Source organism: Panthera uncia, chromosome D1 (assembly GCF_023721935.1).
Source record: "Panthera uncia isolate 11264 chromosome D1, Puncia_PCG_1.0, whole genome shotgun sequence".
Taxonomy (NCBI): Eukaryota; Metazoa; Chordata; class Mammalia; order Carnivora; family Felidae; genus Panthera; species Panthera uncia.
The window spans coordinates 95,208,706-95,225,350 of record NC_064808.1 but is presented as its reverse complement, the minus strand read 5'-3'; the positions used below and the strand labels follow the sequence as shown (position 1 = coordinate 95,225,350).

The 16,645-nt window shown below is 53.6% G+C and overlaps 3 protein-coding genes across 6 annotated transcripts; 1 reads left to right on the top strand and 2 right to left on the bottom strand.

Annotated features, from left to right (window-relative positions):
- The first annotated feature begins 713 nt into the window (after positions 1 to 713).
- On the top strand, positions 714 to 8,493 carry HMBS (hydroxymethylbilane synthase). Of its 4 annotated transcripts, none has more exons than XM_049611988.1 (15): positions 714 to 891; positions 3,669 to 3,716; positions 3,888 to 3,937; positions 4,266 to 4,338; positions 4,761 to 4,810; positions 4,896 to 4,951; positions 5,330 to 5,407; positions 5,637 to 5,714; positions 5,838 to 5,913; positions 6,736 to 6,849; positions 7,102 to 7,140; positions 7,366 to 7,485; positions 7,709 to 7,762; positions 7,869 to 7,955; positions 8,053 to 8,493. In XM_049611988.1, the coding sequence occupies exons 3-15, from the start codon at positions 3,902 to 3,904 to the stop codon at positions 8,224 to 8,226; spliced, it is 1,035 nt and encodes a 344-aa protein (XP_049467945.1). In that variant the 5' UTR covers positions 714 to 891; positions 3,669 to 3,716; positions 3,888 to 3,901; the 3' UTR covers positions 8,227 to 8,493. The 4 variants fall into 4 exon arrangements, with proteins under 4 accessions (XP_049467945.1, XP_049467941.1, XP_049467938.1 ...); XM_049611984.1 differs by having other exon boundaries at positions 3,884 to 3,937; XM_049611981.1 differs by lacking the exon at positions 3,669 to 3,716 and having other exon boundaries at positions 3,884 to 3,937.
- A 323-nt stretch (positions 8,494 to 8,816) lies between these two features.
- LOC125909098 (histone H2AX) lies at positions 8,817 to 10,149 on the bottom strand. The gene has a single exon (XM_049612008.1). The coding sequence runs from the start codon at positions 10,070 to 10,072 to the stop codon at positions 9,641 to 9,643; it is 432 nt and encodes a 143-aa protein (XP_049467965.1). The 5' UTR covers positions 10,073 to 10,149; the 3' UTR covers positions 8,817 to 9,640.
- Positions 10,150 to 11,105: 956 nt separating this feature from the next.
- On the bottom strand, positions 11,106 to 15,902 carry DPAGT1 (dolichyl-phosphate N-acetylglucosaminephosphotransferase 1). The gene is made up of 9 exons (XM_049611971.1): positions 15,527 to 15,902; positions 15,070 to 15,190; positions 14,683 to 14,896; positions 14,296 to 14,442; positions 12,724 to 12,808; positions 12,175 to 12,363; positions 11,779 to 11,866; positions 11,464 to 11,619; positions 11,106 to 11,385 (listed from the first exon to the last, which is right to left on the bottom strand). Exons 1-9 carry the CDS (start codon positions 15,685 to 15,687, stop codon positions 11,320 to 11,322), a joined length of 1,227 nt encoding a protein of 408 aa, XP_049467928.1. The 5' UTR covers positions 15,688 to 15,902; the 3' UTR covers positions 11,106 to 11,319.
- Positions 15,903 to 16,645: the final 743 nt, after the last annotated feature.

The following is a 16,645-nucleotide window of genomic DNA, read 5'->3' as shown; positions in this document are numbered from 1 at the left end:
AGGCTCTGTGCTGTCAGCAGAGTCCAACATGGGACTCCAACCCACGAACTGGGAGATCATGACCTGAGCCAAGAGCTAAAGTGAGACACTTACCTGACTGAGCCGCCCAGGCGCCCCCCTTCTTGGGGCATGACCTTTGATCTCTGAGCCAGTCTCCTCAGTTAAGAAATAGGAGTGTTGCCTATTTCAGGGCTGTGGCAGAGCGAGGTTTTAATAGAACAAAGGAATCACCGCATCAGTTTCACTAATTGTGCCACAGCCAAGGAGATAAAGCTGTAGAATTCTGGGTGACCAACTTTCTGCAGCATCCTCTTATCTGGAGGTGTTGAATCCAGTGGAAGGGGCATGGAAGTTACCCAAGGACGCTTTACTTCAAACGCAGCATTTTAGAGTTAATACTTTTCCTCTCGGGCCCTGCTAACTTTGGCTTGGCCCTTTGGGTGGCGTCGGAGGGCTGCTCTGCGGGTAAATCTGGGGAGCATCTCTTAGTCACTGACCATCAGTACTCCCGGCTCAGAACGAGGTATATGTAAAAGTAATAATGAATGGTTAATAGGCCCGGGTCTCCAGCAAGGAAGACGGGCGCACAGGGTCCCCAGGGTCCCCATCAGCCGGGTGGAGTAGGAGCGGTAACAGAAGGGTAAGGTCAGGTCTGTCGCAATCCTTCTAATTCCCGCCCCGAGGGTGGTCCTCCCCTCCGGGGGCGGGCGCCGGAAGTGACGGAGAGCCCGGAGTCTGAGGCTGCAGGAGGAGTTCGCACCCCGCGTGCACCTGGTGCCCGTTGGCCGGGACCTCCGGCTTCCCTGTACTCCCGGGGACCCTGGCGGCACCTCCCGGACCTACCTCCTGAGCACAGCCATGTCTGACAATGGCAACGCGGCCGCGACGGCGGTGAGTATTTGAGCCGGTGATCCTCGCAACTTCGGCATTCCGGACTAGCCGGGCAACGATTGGCCCCAGGTTGCCACCCTCGCTCGTCTATTGGTCCGAGCGACTATCCGTCATTTTTTTTTTTTTTTCCGAAATAGTTTTTTAAAGGACCAGTAGCTGAGTTGCCCTTAGGAAGGACGGGAGATCAGGGAGCTGTGGGGGCGGGATTAAGAGCGGAGGGATAGTCTGGAACGAAACCCCCATCCCTGCGAGGCTCTGGGTGAGGTTCCGCCGGGCCTGGTATCCGCTCTAGACTTAGTGAACAGCCCAGATAAGTTCGTCTACACAAGATCGGGACCCTTTTATACGAGACAGGGCCGAGGCAGCATTCGGCCACTTTAGGAATATGTTCCACTTCGGATCCTGAGAGGAGAGTGTACCCCAAGTCTTCCACTTGCACACACACATCTTGGAAGTGCGCCTTCTCCCCTTTTTCCGTTTTAGCGGTCACTCAGCCCTGGCCTACTCAGAGTCCCCAGCTGAGACACACCTTCGGGTTACGATGGTGGGTGGGGCGCCACCCTTGCGCCTTCCTCTCCCAAGCTCGGCGCCGGAGCTGTGGGCTTGTGTAGATGCAGACTACAGCCAGTGGAGGCCACTGCTAGCCTGAGATGGGCAGGGGCCCCTGGGTGGTTCAATCGGTTAAGCGTCCGACTTCAGCCGGTTTGTGAGTTCGAGCTCCGCATCCGGCTCTCTGCTGTCATCACAGAGCCTGCTTCTGATCCTTTGCCCTTGTCATTCTCTCTGCCCTTCCCCCCAGTGCTCTGTCTCTCTCTCAAACATTTTAAAAAATGCTTATCTCCCGTTGTCCAGCCTGCTGGTGAGGAGAGGGATTTTTTGCCATTGCACACATTATTCTTTTTTTTAATTCTTTTTTTAATGTTTATTTTTGAGAGGGGGGGCGGTAGACAGAGAGAGAAGGAGACAGAATCTGAAGCAGGCTCCAGGCTGTCAGCACAGAGTCAGATGTGGGGCTGGAACCCACCAACCGAGGGGTCATGACCTGAACAGAAGTCGGAGGCTTAACCGACTGAGCCACCCAGGCACCCCTACCATTGCACACATTCCTGAGCACTAGGAGTAGGAAAATTTTCGACTAGGAGTAGGAAAATTCTAGCTCCAACTTTTTGCCCATTATTAGCTGTGTGACTCTGGGCAAGTCATTTCACTCCTCAGTTGCTTCCATAACATGGTGCTGGAGATCCTGCCCTGTCTAGCTGATAGGTTGTCATGAAAATTAAAAGCAATAGTATACATGTTCAATAAATAACTTTTTTTCCCAATTTTTGAAAAACCTTTATTTATTTTTGAGAGAGAGAGAGACAGAGCATGAGCAGGGGAGGATAGAGAGAGAGGGAGACAGGATCTGAAGCAGGCTCCAGGCTCTGAGCTGTCAGCACGGAGCCTGATAGGGGCTTGAGCTCCCAAACCGTGAGATCATGACCTGAGCCTGTCAGAGGCTTAACCAACTGAGCTACCCAGCCGCCCCCAATAAATAACTTTTTAATGGAATAAAATATGCTGTGCAGAATCGATGCAGGGATTGTTTGAACCCAGCAGTTTCTGAGACCTTAGATTTCTTTCTCTGGGCTCCTAGTGGCCCAGAATTTTAGGGGCCATATTTAGCATTTCAGGCCTAGCCTAATTTGCTCAGGGTCCCTAGGGTTTATTTATGGGAGAAGTGACAGCAATGCAATAGACTAGGGTCCAGGAGCAGCCAGCTGTCACATCCCCAACAACAGAGGCCCTAGAATCCTGCCTGCAAAACAACTCCACAGGTTAAAGATCTCAGAATAGGGAAAGTTGACATTATCTGCAGTGGCTACTCTTTGGTCTAGAAAGAAATAGGACCTGAGACTGAGGAACGCAATTCTACCTGCTAGGCACTGAACGCCTTTGTCCAGGGTGCCCTGGCAGGAGGAAGAGGCATGTCCCTTTGAGTTCCTAGCTTGGTCACTGACCTCCTGATATTTCTGGTTGGTGAGACCAGAGGCAGCACTCTAGGTGAATGGACAGTAGGCAGCTCAGCCTTTCAGTCTTATAAACATCAGCGGCACCGGGGCGCCTGGGTGGCTCCATTGGTTAAGCGTCCGGCTTCGGCTCAGGTCACGATCTCACAGTCTGTGAGTTTGAGCCCCGCATCGGGCTCTGCCCTGACAGCTCGGAGCCTGGAGCCTGCTTCGGATTCTGTGTCTTCCTCTCTCTCTGTCCCTCCCCCACTCATGCTCCGTCTCTCTCCCTCTCTCAAAAATAAACAAACATTAAAAAAAAAAAAAAATTAAACATCAGCGGCAGAAAATCCTGGAGTCCAAACCTCTTTATTTTATAGATGAACAAACTGATACTAATGGGATCAAGGTCACCTGGACTCTACAGAAGATCTGTTTGATCCCAGTCCTTTATGTGTACATTCCAGCCAGATTAGGGAATCCATGGTGTGGCACCTGTGGGGTAGCTCTCCGTATCTAGGTGGCACTGAAACTTTCTCCTGTGCCTGCTGTATTATGGATACTGAGCTTGTCCTCAGTGACTCAGCGCAAGTTCCCTCGAGGCCCCAGCTGCCCTGCCCCTGCCTACTGCAGGGCCCACCCTCGCTGTGGCCAGGCTGATGGGCCTTATCTCTTTACCCACCTGGCTGTGTGCAGCACTCCCACCACCTTAGCCGGGATGGGCTTCTGGACCCACTGTCCGGTTATTACAGCAACAGCAACAGCGGGTCCTGCTATTGCTTCCCTCAGGTCTCTGTTTCTCTGGATCCGTGAAGAGGGCACAAGGTGCTGAGGCAGGTAAAGGGACCAGTCTTGGAGTACTTTCCCACTCCAAGGCTCAGCTGGCCACAGGCCAGGGGCTGGCTGAGGTTCTTTTCTTCCAAGCCAGGGATTCTGGTTCTTGGACAAGGTGTTGAGGCACACGAGGAACAGAGGGGACTGTGACTTGGGGACTTTTTCTGCAGGAAGAAAACAGCCCAAAGATGAGAGTGATTCGCGTGGGTACCCGAAAAAGCCAGGTGAGTACGGTTACTGGGCAGAGCAAGTTTGTCACAAGAGTTCTGTGCTCCACAGTATTGCAAGCTGGGGGGCCGAGAGGGTTAGGAATGGAGGAAACGGGGTGGGGGTGGGGGGCTGGGTGTTAAATCCCACGCAGAATGGTATATCGCGTTCTGTGGAGAGAGAGTCCCTGGGCTGAGCAGACCAGGCCAGGCCCCTCTCCTTCCTACGTGGGCATTCAGCCACCTCTCTGACTCCAATTCCTTCCGAGTCTCCCAAACCCTGTGAGGGTGTGAGCTCGGGGCAGTGCCAGGGAAGGATAGGACTAATCTGAGTGTTTGCCTCCAGCTGGCTCGCATACAAACAGACAGTGTGGTGGCAGTGCTGAAAGCCTTATACCCAGGCCTGCAGTTTGAAATCGGTGAGTCTTCTGGACAGGAATGGAAGCTAAAGGGAAGCCCTTTCACCCCAGAGGGGAAAACACAACACTGCTGGCTTTCCCTGGACCCAAAGCTTGGTCCCAGTGCCTTTAAGAATTCTTAGCTGTTCCCCCCTCCCCAAAAAAAAAAAGAGAATTCTTAGCTGTCCCCATTTTGGAGGGCCATTTCCTCCTCTGAATACCTCTAGCTTTGACTCCCTGGGCTAACCTGGCATTTTGCATCTTCTGCTTTGGGTCTTATTATGAGTGTGTCTGGTCTTCCTAGATCATACATTCCTAGAGGGCAAGGAATTGGGCGGGGGTGGGGGGGTGCCTGTATCCATTAGGAGTCTTGGTACAGTGCTGGGCTCAGTAGGGGCTCATTAAACGCCGATCGATGAGCACGTGACTGATTCTCTCCTCAGTTGCTATGTCCACCACAGGGGACAAGATTCTTGATACTGCGCTCTCTAAGGTAACGTATTCCCCCCAATCCCTTTCCCTCCCTTCTCTTTCCTTCCCCCAAAAGATTCACTCTGAGGCTTTTTCTTGACCGGCAGATTGGCGAGAAGAGCCTGTTTACCAAGGAGCTGGAACACGCGCTGGAAAAGAATGAGTATGTGAAAGACGGGAGAGCATGGTTCCGTCCCAGTCTCTCGCTGGGACCCCAGTGCACATCAGAGCTGGATATCAGCTAGACTGGGGGGCTTCAACCCTTGGCTAGAAGGAGGCTCATATGCGGGTTTTTCAGATCTCACAAAAGGGGAGTGTTCTGATTCCTAGCCATCTGGCTGCCTGGAGGGCAGGATTGGCTGGGGTATTGGGGACAGGAGGGAGGGTGGGGAGGAGCGGGTCTCAGGGTCCTGAGGTCTTAGACGTGCCTGCTTCCTAATGTGCTCTAAGCACACCACTGAAGTAGAGGCAGGTGTAGTTAGAGGAGGGGTGGGGGCCTGCTGCTGGGATCCCTTCTAGCCTCCCTCTCCCGTCTCTTTAGAGTGGACTTAGTCGTTCACTCCCTGAAGGACCTGCCCACTGTGCTTCCTCCTGGCTTCACCATTGGAGCCATCTGCAAGTAAGAAAGCTGCGAGTCGGGGGGGATGGGCAGGGGGGCAGGCATCATGTTGACCTTTGCTTTTCCCTTTGGGACGCTACCCTCTGCCTCTACGGCTCTCTCCTCTGCCCTGAGGGGTGTCAGGCATGGCCAAAAACAGAAAATGCCAGTTAGTTGGCTATCAAGAGACCCTGGAAGTGACCTGAACTGAGATCTCTTTCTCATTCTGTGACTTTTCCTCCATCTCCAGGCGGGAGAACCCCTATGATGCCGTTGTCTTTCACCCAAAATTTGTTGGGAAGACCCTAGAAACCTTGCCAGAGAAGAGGTGAGTGGGGCCTAGATAGACATCCCGGTTGGACATGCACAGAAGATGGAGAGCTAAGAGGAGGAGGAAAGGAACCATGCCTTTCTTGGGTTAAATCTCATTTTACACCCTCTCTCTGAGCAGTGTGGTGGGAACCAGCTCCCTGCGGAGGGCGGCCCAGCTGCAGAGAAAGTTCCCACACCTGGAGTTCAAGAGCATTGTATCCTTTCAGAGGAGGGAGGGGGCAGTAGCCAGGGAGGAAGATGGGGTCCATGGGGCCACTTCCAGAGGAAGTGGACCATGGACCAGCAGGTCTGTCCTCCACTGTCTGCCCTATTTGTCCATCTACCCATCCATCCATCCATCCATCCATCCATCCCTAATCCTTTTATGTTTTCTTAGCCTCAGGCCAGTGCCTGGCACTGGGGATAGTGGTGAGACCAACGATGTCCTTGCTTATAGAGTTTTACATTTTTGCCTGGAGACAAACAGGCATTGATAATACAGAGTGATACTGAACAGTGATTACTGGGGAACAGGGGAGGTGGAGGGTGCTTCCATTTTTGTTTCATATTCTACTATATTTTGATGTTCTAAATATATCGAGTGTTTCATAAAGCTGATTTTCAAAATAGTACACGTTGAGTGCTCCAGTGCACGAAGTAGGGAATTCTCTAGAAGCTTCTAGCTGGAACATCGATAAACACAGACTTGGGGGTCAGGGAATGCTTCCCAGAGATCTTGTAATCTCAGGCAAGTTATTCAACCTGTCTGGATCATTTTCCTCATCTGTAAAATGGAAATAATTATAATACCTACCTCATAGGATTGTGAAAATTAAATAGATGTATGCAAGGCACTTTAGATCAGTGTCTGGTATGCAGCAATTAAGTGTTAGTAATTAAGTAAACGTTAGCTGTTATCCGTAAGCTGAAAACTAAAGGTGAGATGTTAGTTGGATACAGAAGGACTCAGGCAGGGGGAGCAGCAGCATGAGGCTCCAAACTGCCCGGCGCTTGTGGTCCTTAGCGTCTCTGCACAGCGGGGAAATCTCAACACACGCCTTCGGAAGCTGGATGAATTTCAGGAGTTCAGTGCCATCATCCTGGCTGCAGCTGGCCTGCAGCGCATGGGCTGGCAGCACCGGGTGGGACAGGTAAGGGGCTGTCCCTTCTCCATCCCCGGTTAATCTTCCCCCTGTTCCTGCCTGTATTCTCTTTCTGAACACCCTGCCTCTAACGGTACGAGCTGGAAGTGAGTTCCAGGCTGGGAAGATTGGGGATCAGAGGACAGACCCCCCACTTTTGCCTACCTGGGCTTTCTGTGTGGTAGGGAAGCCCCATCTCACCACTGTCTGCTTTTAGTACCCCCAGTTCCACCCTTTTGAGTGCCTATTCTGCCCCTGCAGATACTCCACCCGGAGGAGTGCATGTATGCTGTGGGTCAGGTATGTTTGACCCGGGAAGCCATGTGTTGATGTGCTCTTTTGTTCTCACCCAAAAAGCTGGTCTTGCAACCTTGTGCATAAACATTTCTAGGGAGGGGGAGGGCTTTCGAGATTTCTGGGCTAAAAAAGACCCCAGGGAGCAGGTGGAGGTGGGCTGGTTCCCATCCTCAGCTCCATTGGTTGGGGAAAGATTAGGCCTGATGTCTTAGGCTGTTTTTCCCTCAGGGGGCCCTGGGCGTGGAAGTCCGAGCCAAGGACCAGGACATCCTGGATCTGGTGGGTGTATTGCACGATCCTGAGACCCTGCTTCGCTGCATTGCCGAGCGAGCCTTCCTGAGGCACCTGGTAGGACCTGTGTTCCGGGGATTGGAGGGGTGGGGACTTGAGGAGTTGGGAATAGTCATGGGGGAGATTTCTCAAATTGATGCTCTTTATTTCATGGCAATTCATTCTTGAATGTATAGGCAGGACTGGGCCCCTGCCTGTTTCAGTTATGTCTTCAGAAGTCTATCTCTGAGGGTTCTGGTGACAGAGTCCTTGGAGTTCACCGGGCAACTTCTCATTGCAGGAAGGAGGCTGCAGCGTGCCAGTGGCCGTGCATACAGCTATGAAGGATGGGCAAGTAAGCACTGTGACACTTGTCCCCGTGCACGTCAAGTTGTCCACAAGAGCGCAGGTTTCTAACCAGTTCTCTCAGAATATGCTGAGATAACTGTTTTCTTTCCCAGCTGTACCTGACAGGAGGAGTCTGGAGTCTAGACGGCTCAGATAGCATGCAAGAGACCATGCAGGCCACCATTTGTGTCACTGCCCAGGTGCCAAAGCTGGAGGGTGAGGGAGAGGGTGAGAAACAAACCTGCGTGTTACCTCCTCTTTTGTGCTCACCAAATCCCCCCTCCTTCCCTCACCTAGCATGAAGATGGCCCAGAGGATGATCCACAGCTGGTGGGGATCACTGCCCGGAACATCCCACGACAAGCCCAGCTGGCTGCTGAGAACCTGGGCATCAGCCTGGCCAGCTTGCTGCTGAACAAAGGAGCCAAGAACATCCTGGATGTTGCACGACAGCTTAACGATGCCCACTAACTGGTCTGTGGGGCACAAGTGCCTGGGTTGCTATAATGCAGCGCCTGCATCCCAGCCCTAGTGCCCCCGTCTCACTGCTAACTGGGGAGTGATTGCCCCAGGGGATTGAACTGCAAGGTCAGAGACTCCCAGGGACTTGCCTCACCTTGGGGCTGTGTGAGTGCCTTGCCTCCTCAGTAGGTGGGGGTTTCATCTCTTTAGAGAAAAAGTTCAAGCCACAGCCTTTGAATGTAACCAACTCAACTAATAAACCAGCTCTGAAGGCGACTTTGCTTTTGGTGGGGTTGCAGTCAAGGACCAACAGAAAACCTTTTATTCTAGAGGCTGGGACGTCTGTCCAAAGTTCTTCTGGGACATTTTTGGTTTCTGCCACCGTAGTTATTTCAAACAACAAATGGTCTCCCAGGGAACACCAAGAAAGCCGTGATCAGACAAACCTAGGACTTGCCCCTCTCTGGCTAACCCGTGTGTCTATCAGGTGAGCCACGTATCAGATAGCCCCCCTCCCCCACTAGCCCCCACGACCTCAGGAAGATAGGCGTCTACAAAGTCAACCCTACAACTCGTACAGAACGACCACAGACATTGCGTTTTTAAAAAACAATCCTTTAATAAACAAAATTAGTCCATCTGAAACTCCCCAATATGTAAGGTACTAGTCTTGGATGGGTTATAGCTGCAAAACTCCAGTTCCGAAGCTATCAGAGGCTCAGTGCAGACGGGGACTCACGGGCCGGTGCTGGTACGAGGCGCGTGGCCCGGTAGAGTAGTCGCCGGAAGCGAAGTGGGGCGAGCGGCGGAGCCAGAGGGCCCGGCGGCGGTCACACCGCGGGCGCGCGCACACCTCCTGCGGTCCCCACGGCCCGCAAACCCGGGCTCCCCGCCCATTCCCCGCCGCGGGCCGGCCCCCCGGGCGAAGGAGGCGGGAGCCGGGGGGGGGCTGCCAGGACGAACGGCGATCGGTCTTTCCCGCACCGCGTGCGATAGAGTCCCGGCCCCGGCGCGCGCCTCAGCCCTGCGTCAGAGCTGCGAGCGGCTCTTCCAGAAGGCACCGCGGCCTCACCGCAGCCCACCGGCTGTTCCGGGGCCGGCGCGGCTGAGTCACGGGCGCCGCGGAGGGCAGGTGCGCGCCCCCAGCCCCCTCCCAGCCGCAGCTCTCTGATCTCTGCGCCAGGCGAGCGGGGCCGCCCCTCGGCCCGAGACACCGAGAGCGAGGACCCGCGAGCCCGCGCGGGGGAGGGGTGGGCCGGGCGGCGGCGGCGGCGACGACGACGACAACGCGGGAGGGGGAGCCGAGCGCCGCGGCCTCCCGCCCCGAGCCCGACGTGGCTCAGCTCTTTCCGTGAGGGCTGTGGTGGCCCTTAAAAGGGCCTTTGTGGTGGCATGGGGGGGCCGGCTGCGACGCGGGCTCCCCTCAGTACTCCTGAGAGGCCTGGGTGGCCTTCTTGCCGCCCGCCGGCGCCTTCGGCCCCACGGTGGCGCTGGTTTTCTTGGGCAGCAGCACGGCCTGGATGTTGGGCAGGACGCCTCCCTGGGCGATCGTCACGCCGCCCAGCAGCTTGTTGAGCTCCTCGTCGTTGCGGATGGCCAGCTGCAGGTGGCGGGGGATGATCCGCGTCTTCTTGTTGTCGCGGGCCGCGTTGCCCGCCAGCTCCAGGATCTCCGCGGTGAGGTACTCCAGCACGGCCGCCAGGTACACAGGCGCGCCGGCGCCAACCCGTTCGGCGTAGTGACCCTTCCGCAGCAGCCGGTGCACGCGGCCCACTGGAAACTGGAGGCCGGCGCGCGACGAGCGCGATTTGGCCTTGGCTCGGGCCTTGCCGCCCGTCTTGCCACGGCCCGACATGCTGCGCGAGGTAGAGAAGCGGTGAAGAGGGACGCCTACCAAAAGGCCGACGAACAGCCGCCCGCCGCAGTCCAACTGCTGCCGCGCGCGCCCAGGGGCCGCCCTTATAAGCCCCCAGGGCACACCCCCGCGCCCTCCTGATTGGCCCTTTTCTCTAATACCCGCCTCCGGTTGGCTGCAGTTAACCCTTCAGTGACGTGCCACGACTGAGGGAGCGCGCCCGCCGATTGGTCGAATTTGAAAACCTTTTGCCCGGGGAAAAAGGCGAGGAGGAGTGGTAGCACGCAGCCAGCCAGCCACTCCCTGATGTAGCCAATCTATGTGAAGGGCGCCAGATTTAAACGCTCCAGCTGGAGCCCAGAACCGGAAGACAAAGAGGGTGGAGTCTGAGCCACCCCAAGAGCCTCTGGGAAATCTTTGCGGGCCTAGGAGTTTTAACGGCAAGGGGTCAACACCACTGCCTCCCCTTCCAGGTTTGGTCACCCTCTTTTTTCTCCCTCCTCCCATCCTGCAAAGGTAAAGTTGAAGAGGGAATAGATAAGACGCGCCCGCCACCCCAATTCTATCCCACACCAGAGAGCAGGTAAGTCCAATCTTATGGCCTTTCCTGCTACCTGAAGTAGCGGGACTTCAATATTTATTCAACATATTCTATCCAGTCTCCGTTCTTTGTTCACTTCCCGATACACTGAAAGAAAAAGGACGGGGCCGAGAGAGAGGCATCCTCTTGAAGGAGGTGCCTCCACCCACCCTCCCAATCTACCCTAAAATGCCCATATAGGAAATACACCTACCGGAACAACAAGAAAAAGACAACACTTTATTGTCACCACTGGAAGCACCTGGCCCCCCAGTCTGCTCTTACTGATCAGAATACTTAATTTATAGTCAGATATCAAGTGATCTTCGAGCCCGTGTCCCTGTCCCCAGCCAGGGTTCTATTCTCAGGCCCAACATATTCCTTCAGAGTTGTGGATAACTGCATAAAAGCTGCAGTATCCCACCTTCGGAGGCTGCAAAGACGGGATGGAGAGGGAGAGTGGCAGGTTGAAGGAAGCCATAGCCAAAATCCAATCCACAGTCGTTAGAGGTCAATAATCACAGCAGGAAGGAAATGCTAAGTACAAAATCTGGAGGAGAATGAAAGGTGGGAGAGGCCTGGCCAGGAGGCATTTCGCGTCCAGAAAGAGGTGGGCCTGAGTCAGGAACCCTGCAGACCGTGCAGTACAGGGCAATGATCAGGGGACTCAGACATCGTAGAAGAGCCGGACAAGCTGGTACCGAATGGAGAAGGTGACCGCACTGCCGAGGATCTGTGAGGGGAAACGCACTAGAGTCAGAACCCTGGAAAAAGGGACCCGAGGCAGTGTTAAGCCCTTCCCCAACCACACCTGGAGCAGCAGCAGCAGCAGGGTCAGGTTCCTCTCGTGCATGGGCCCGAAGACCTTAAGTACCAAGTTGATGAGGGTCATGTTGTTACACTCTGTGAAGGCACCGTCCTCATTCTCATTCTGGTGCACGGTCACTAGCTGGAGACTCTCTGCTACCTGGAAGGATCAGAGGTGGAGAGAACATCAACCATGCTTCAGCAATGGGGATCTGCTTCATGCTTCCAAACTCCCCTCGGATCTGATGCAGGCCTAGGTTCCCCAGTCCCTGAATTCCAGATGGCGGCCTAGAGCCTTACCTCCTTGTTACCCTGTTACCTTTAGAATAAAGGTGCCCAAGAAAGAGAGGCTGTTGGTCTTGAACTTGGAATAGCTCATCTCCAGTTTGCCTGTCTTGGTATTGAGTCTGCAGGGGGAAGAGAGCTTTATGTGACTGGGCCACTACAAGAACTCTCCTCACTGTGGCCAGTTAATAGGAAGAACACTGAATGTGGAAACCAACCTAAGATCTTCTGGCTCTGCTTACTACTGTGTGATCAGAGCTGATCAGATTATGTAGGTAAACGTGCTCTGTAATTTATAAGAGCTAACCACATGGCCAGAGTTAGCCCTTCTTTGGGCCCACTCCCTTTGCACAGCATATGTGTAAGGCTGGCTTTTCTGCATCCCAAGTGAGAAAGCTATGATGTCCCTTTCAAGCCCCAAAGTGGCTACCTGGGCATACGGTGGCGAGGGCAGGGTATGATATGCAGGAGCTGAGGCAGTGAGTAGAGGAAGTTGAACACCTGGGGCATGAAGAAGAGTAGCATGGTCTTGCTGAAGTGTCCCAAGATGCCCACCACGGCAAAGGTCATGCCAGCAAAGTAACAGAAGGTATCTCCCACAAACACCCGTGATGGGTACCTGTGTGGGGGAGAGGATCTGAGCCAGGGGCAGGAGGCACTACCAATCTTTTCTCGCACATCACGTACCCTGGGCCCTGGGCTAGCCCTGACTCTAGTTCTGGCCCAGAGACTCCAGCTCTTTCAGCAACTGTACAGAACCCAAAGCCCTGAGTTCATTTCTTTCTGGGGGCTCTATAGCACTTGTCCCTAACTATGATTGGATAGAGAGTAATTGAAGAATATTACCGACTAAAGACCCGGAAAACACTCACTGCAGGTGTGTACAGGTGTAGCCTCTCCAGCAGGAGGTGGGTCAAGATCAGGACCATACTTGCTACATATTCAAATAGTTATTACCCCTAGCCACAGGCCTACTTACCAGTTATGGTAGAGCAATCCCAAAGTGGTGAAAAAAAAGGGTATCATGAAGTAGAGGGAAAAGACATGATCATCCCGATAATCACCTTTGGAAGCAGGGGAAAAAGAAAGCACAAGTTGATAGGTATTTCCCCTGCATACCTTGGTCCTATTTTTGTCTGTCTCTTAAGTTCTGTTCCAAGCTGTATTCTCCACCTCTTCCCAGTCACATTCAAGAACACACTACCCCTTTTATGTCACCCAGGCAACTCCTAATATTCCACCTTGTTCATGAACCCCTCCTAAATGAGTTACTGTCTTCAATTGGGTTTAGATCATTCACACCGAGGTTTGACATATCAGCTTTACTTCCTAACTGTGTGACTTTGATCATGACCATTTAAATTTTCTAACCCTCAGTTTCCTCAAATGTAAAACACGGTTGATGAGAATACGTGCCACATGTTACAAAGCTTAAATGAGATCATGTTTTAAAAGTGGTTGGTTTTGGGGCACCTGGGTGGCCCAGTCAGTTGAGTGTACGACTTCGGCCCAGGTCATGATTTCGTGGTTCACAAGTTTGAGCCCCACATTGGGCTCTGTGCTGACAGCTCACAGCCTGGAGCCTGCTTCCGATTCTGTGTCTCCCTCTCTCTGCCCCTCCCCAGCTTGCACTCTCTGTCTCTCAAAAATAAATAAAAACGTTAAAAAAAAATTTTTTTTTAAGTGGTTAGTTTTTTTTTTTTGAAGTTTATTTATTTTGAGAGAACCAACAGGGAAACAGCAGACAGAAAGGGAGAGAGAGAATCCCAACTAGGCTCTGCACCGTCAGCACAGAGCCTGATGCCAGGCTCCATCCCGTGAACTGTGAGACCATGACCTGAGCCAAAATGGAGTCGGATGCTTAACCTACTGAGCTACCTAGATGCCCCTAAAAGTACTTAGTTTTAAAAGGCACTTACTGATATCCATCAGCCAAAGACCACCAGAAACACACCTGTAGTCAAAGCTGGGTTTACTGACTTGTAATAAGGGAGACATTGGAGACCACACATCACAGGCAACCAGGGGATGCCTCAGTAAGAGGCGCCTATTATAGGATTTAAGTCATTCTGGGCAAAGCAAGGAGGCAGAGCTTTGCCCTAGACTGGGTGCTGTCAGTAGAAGTGATTCTGTAATTGAGTATCTTAATTTTATCTAAGAATTAGCAGGAACTGAGTTATCAGAAAGCAGCAGCAACTGCCCATGTTGGCCAGAAGAGGGAGGTCTTAGTCGTTTTTATTAATGCACAGTGTTCTTGCAGTTTGTCTATATTCAGACATGGTTATGGAGGAATCTGGTTTTGTTTTACTGTGTCATGGTCACAGAGTGACCCTTGTCTGATTCCGAGGTTCTGTGAAATCGCTTACGTTCAATAGGAGAAGACCATAACCTACCTATTAGTGCCAACCCAGCTATAAAGGACAGGGCAGCTATTTTTCTCACATTTAATAAATCTGAATACATTGCTTTTTCCCCTAACCTCCCCAAAGCCAGATATCAGGCAAGTTCCTCAACACTCAGACTTCTCTCCCTACTCCCCAATCCCACCTACCTTCCAGCTCCACCAGATTGAAGACAATGATAGAAGCAGAAATGACTAGCGACTGGCCAGCCTCTAGGCCATTAATTCCTGCTAGGATATTGATGGCATTGGTACAGAACACGGCCAGCAGCCCCATGTAGGCGTAGTACAGGATCCCTGGGGGAAGAAGACAGGAGTGTGCCACTCATAGAAATGAGGGTTTAAAGGTATTCTTCAGAGAAGAGTGGCGAGGAAAAAGTACAGAAGCAACAGAAAGGATCTGAGATGACACAGGGACAAGACAGGGATACTTAGGGGAGAATCTGGAGCATCAGGAAGGATGCTCTGCTAGGTATCTCCCAGCGTAAGGTGCCCTAAAGTAGAGGCCACAGGGTCAGCAGCGGCAGGGTTACTCACCCAAGTCCAGATGCAGGCCAAGAATCGGACGGAAGGGCTTGGGCACCACCACGGTCGTGTTGCCAAAGTTGGTGAAATAGACCATGAGAAGAGGTAGTGAGGCAGCTGTAGGCAGCAGCAGCTTATGGCGCCAGCGCAGATTCAGTACATCGTCCGCGAAGCCCAGGAAAATCATGCAGCAGATGGCAAGGAGCGCACCTATCAGGGCCACAAACTGGGGGAGGCTCGGGCAGGTCACAGCTCAAGCCTACTCCCACTTCGCCTTTCAAAAATTCCTGTCTTTGCGCTCGTTCCTCAGCCCCTCAACCCAAACCCAAATAACGCCGACTCCCTCAAGTAGCTGCCAGCCCCCAGCCAACAAGCAACCGCCCCCACTCACCCACTTACTTCATGGTGCGGGAAGGCTTTACACTGCTCCTCCACAAAGCAGTTCAGGAAAGGGAAAGGGATGAAGCAGAAGAGGATGATAAGGAAAACAGCACCGCTGATCACTCCCTGGGACTCTGGGCTGTGGCCCAGCAGCAAAAGGGGTGGGCGGGAGGGGGGGGGAGGAGGAAGGAGGAAAGGGGGCGTGGTCACTCACTAGTGCAGGCATCACAGCAATCTAATGGGGAAGGGGGGAAGGGCACCAGTGCTGGAGTGCCTGATACACACGAGGGTCCCCGAAACCACTACATCCCTTCCCGATGTTAACTAGCTCTGCCCTTCACCTCCCAGAGCCCGGAGCTCTCTGCGGAGTTAGCGTTCCGTCTCTGCGCTCAGGCACCCCGGTTCCCGCCGTTGCCCGGCCCACCCTTTCCCTCTGCCCTTGCCTCCCGCCCGGGACCAGGGTGCCGCCGCTCACATTTGCTGCTGGCCGATTTTGTTGAGGTCCTGGCCACAGAGACGCGCGGCGATGAAGTGGCCACGGAAGGCGGGGATGAGGGTGACTGTGGCCACAAATCCCAGCAGCGAGCCGAACAAATTCACCAGCAGCGGCATCGGCAACTCGGGGAAGGCCCACATGATGACCAGCCAGGGGGCCCGCTCCGCCGCCTCCGCAGCTAAAGGGCAAGCTGGGCAGGAGCCCTCGGCCCTCAGCAGGGGGAAGTGGCTGCGTCTTCCCACAGCCGCCTGAGCGAAACCCAACAACTCCGACTTGAGCCGCCCTCGGGACTCCGGCGGGCCTCTATAGAGCAACCTCGCCTGTGGCCCCACTGCATTTGCCTTCCCACGGTTTCCTCCCGGATCTTGCTCGCAGAGCAACCAGCGTTGTGGGAGGCGGCGGCGGCCATTTTTAATGCGGGCACGAGAGCGGGAACCGGAGTGTTATTTTAAACTTCACCCTTTTATTCGAGAGTTGAGTCACCACGAGGGTATTGGGAAAGTAATTAAAAAGACAAACAAGAGTGGATACTTTCCTAAGACCATATTAAAGGTGTACAGCCCAAAGCGGAAAAATTCCTTGCCCGGTTCCAAAATGAACACCTCCTTGTCCCACGTGTCTGACGCCGCTTTCTTTTGGTTCCACGTCGGTTTTAGGTCGGCCGGCCGCCTCAGGTCACATTTAAAGGGCCAGTACCCCGCGTTTCCTCTGGGGTACCTCTGGAGCCGGGAAGATGGCTCCTGGAGGCAAGGGGAAGGGCAGGAGGGACGAGGATGAGGAGCACCCCTGCTCCTGGTAGAAAGCTTGTTGCCAACGTAGTCGGAAGCCAAGGTAAAAGCAGCTTGGCTCCTGGAAACGCAACTACAGTTTGGAAGATGATGTAAATTCTAAAGCCCAGACACTTGGAAACTCCCTCCCACTCCATGTTTTTCTTGTCCTTGATTCAGGTACTCTTCTTTCAAAGTCCCACCCGCCTTCTACCCCCGCCGAAGCTGTTAGTTGCCGGGCAACCCAGCGGGGCACTTAACCACTGAAGGGACTGAGAGTGCCCTCACGTCTTGAATTCAACCTGGTACTTGACTTTCCTTAGTCCTGGAA

What these genes read in the sequence shown, in the direction of transcription:
- LOC125909098 (XM_049612008.1), bottom strand. Translation starts at nt 10,072, where the DNA reads ATGTCGGGCCGTGGCAAGACGGGCGGCAAGGCCCGAGCCAAGGCCAAA.
- HMBS (XM_049611981.1), top strand. Translation starts at nt 859, where the DNA reads ATGTCTGACAATGGCAACGCGGCCGCGACGGCG. An exon ending in TTGATACTGCGCTCTCTAAG is followed by an intron (nt 4,811 to 4,895) that starts GTAACGTATTCC and finishes CTTGACCGGCAG; the next exon opens with ATTGGCGAGAAGAGCCTGTT. An exon ending in GAAACCTTGCCAGAGAAGAG is followed by an intron (nt 5,715 to 5,837) that starts GTGAGTGGGGCC and finishes CTCTCTGAGCAG; the next exon opens with TGTGGTGGGAACCAGCTCCC.
- DPAGT1 (XM_049611971.1), bottom strand. Translation starts at nt 15,687, where the DNA reads ATGTGGGCCTTCCCCGAGTTGCCGATGCCGCTGCTGGTGAATTTGTTC. An exon ending in TGGCCTGCATCTGGACTTGG is followed by an intron (nt 14,443 to 14,682) that starts GTGAGTAACCCT and finishes TTCTTCCCCCAG; the next exon opens with GGATCCTGTACTACGCCTAC. An exon ending in TGGGCACCTTTATTCTAAAG is followed by an intron (nt 11,620 to 11,778) that starts GTAACAGGGTAA and finishes TGATCCTTCCAG; the next exon opens with GTAGCAGAGAGTCTCCAGCT.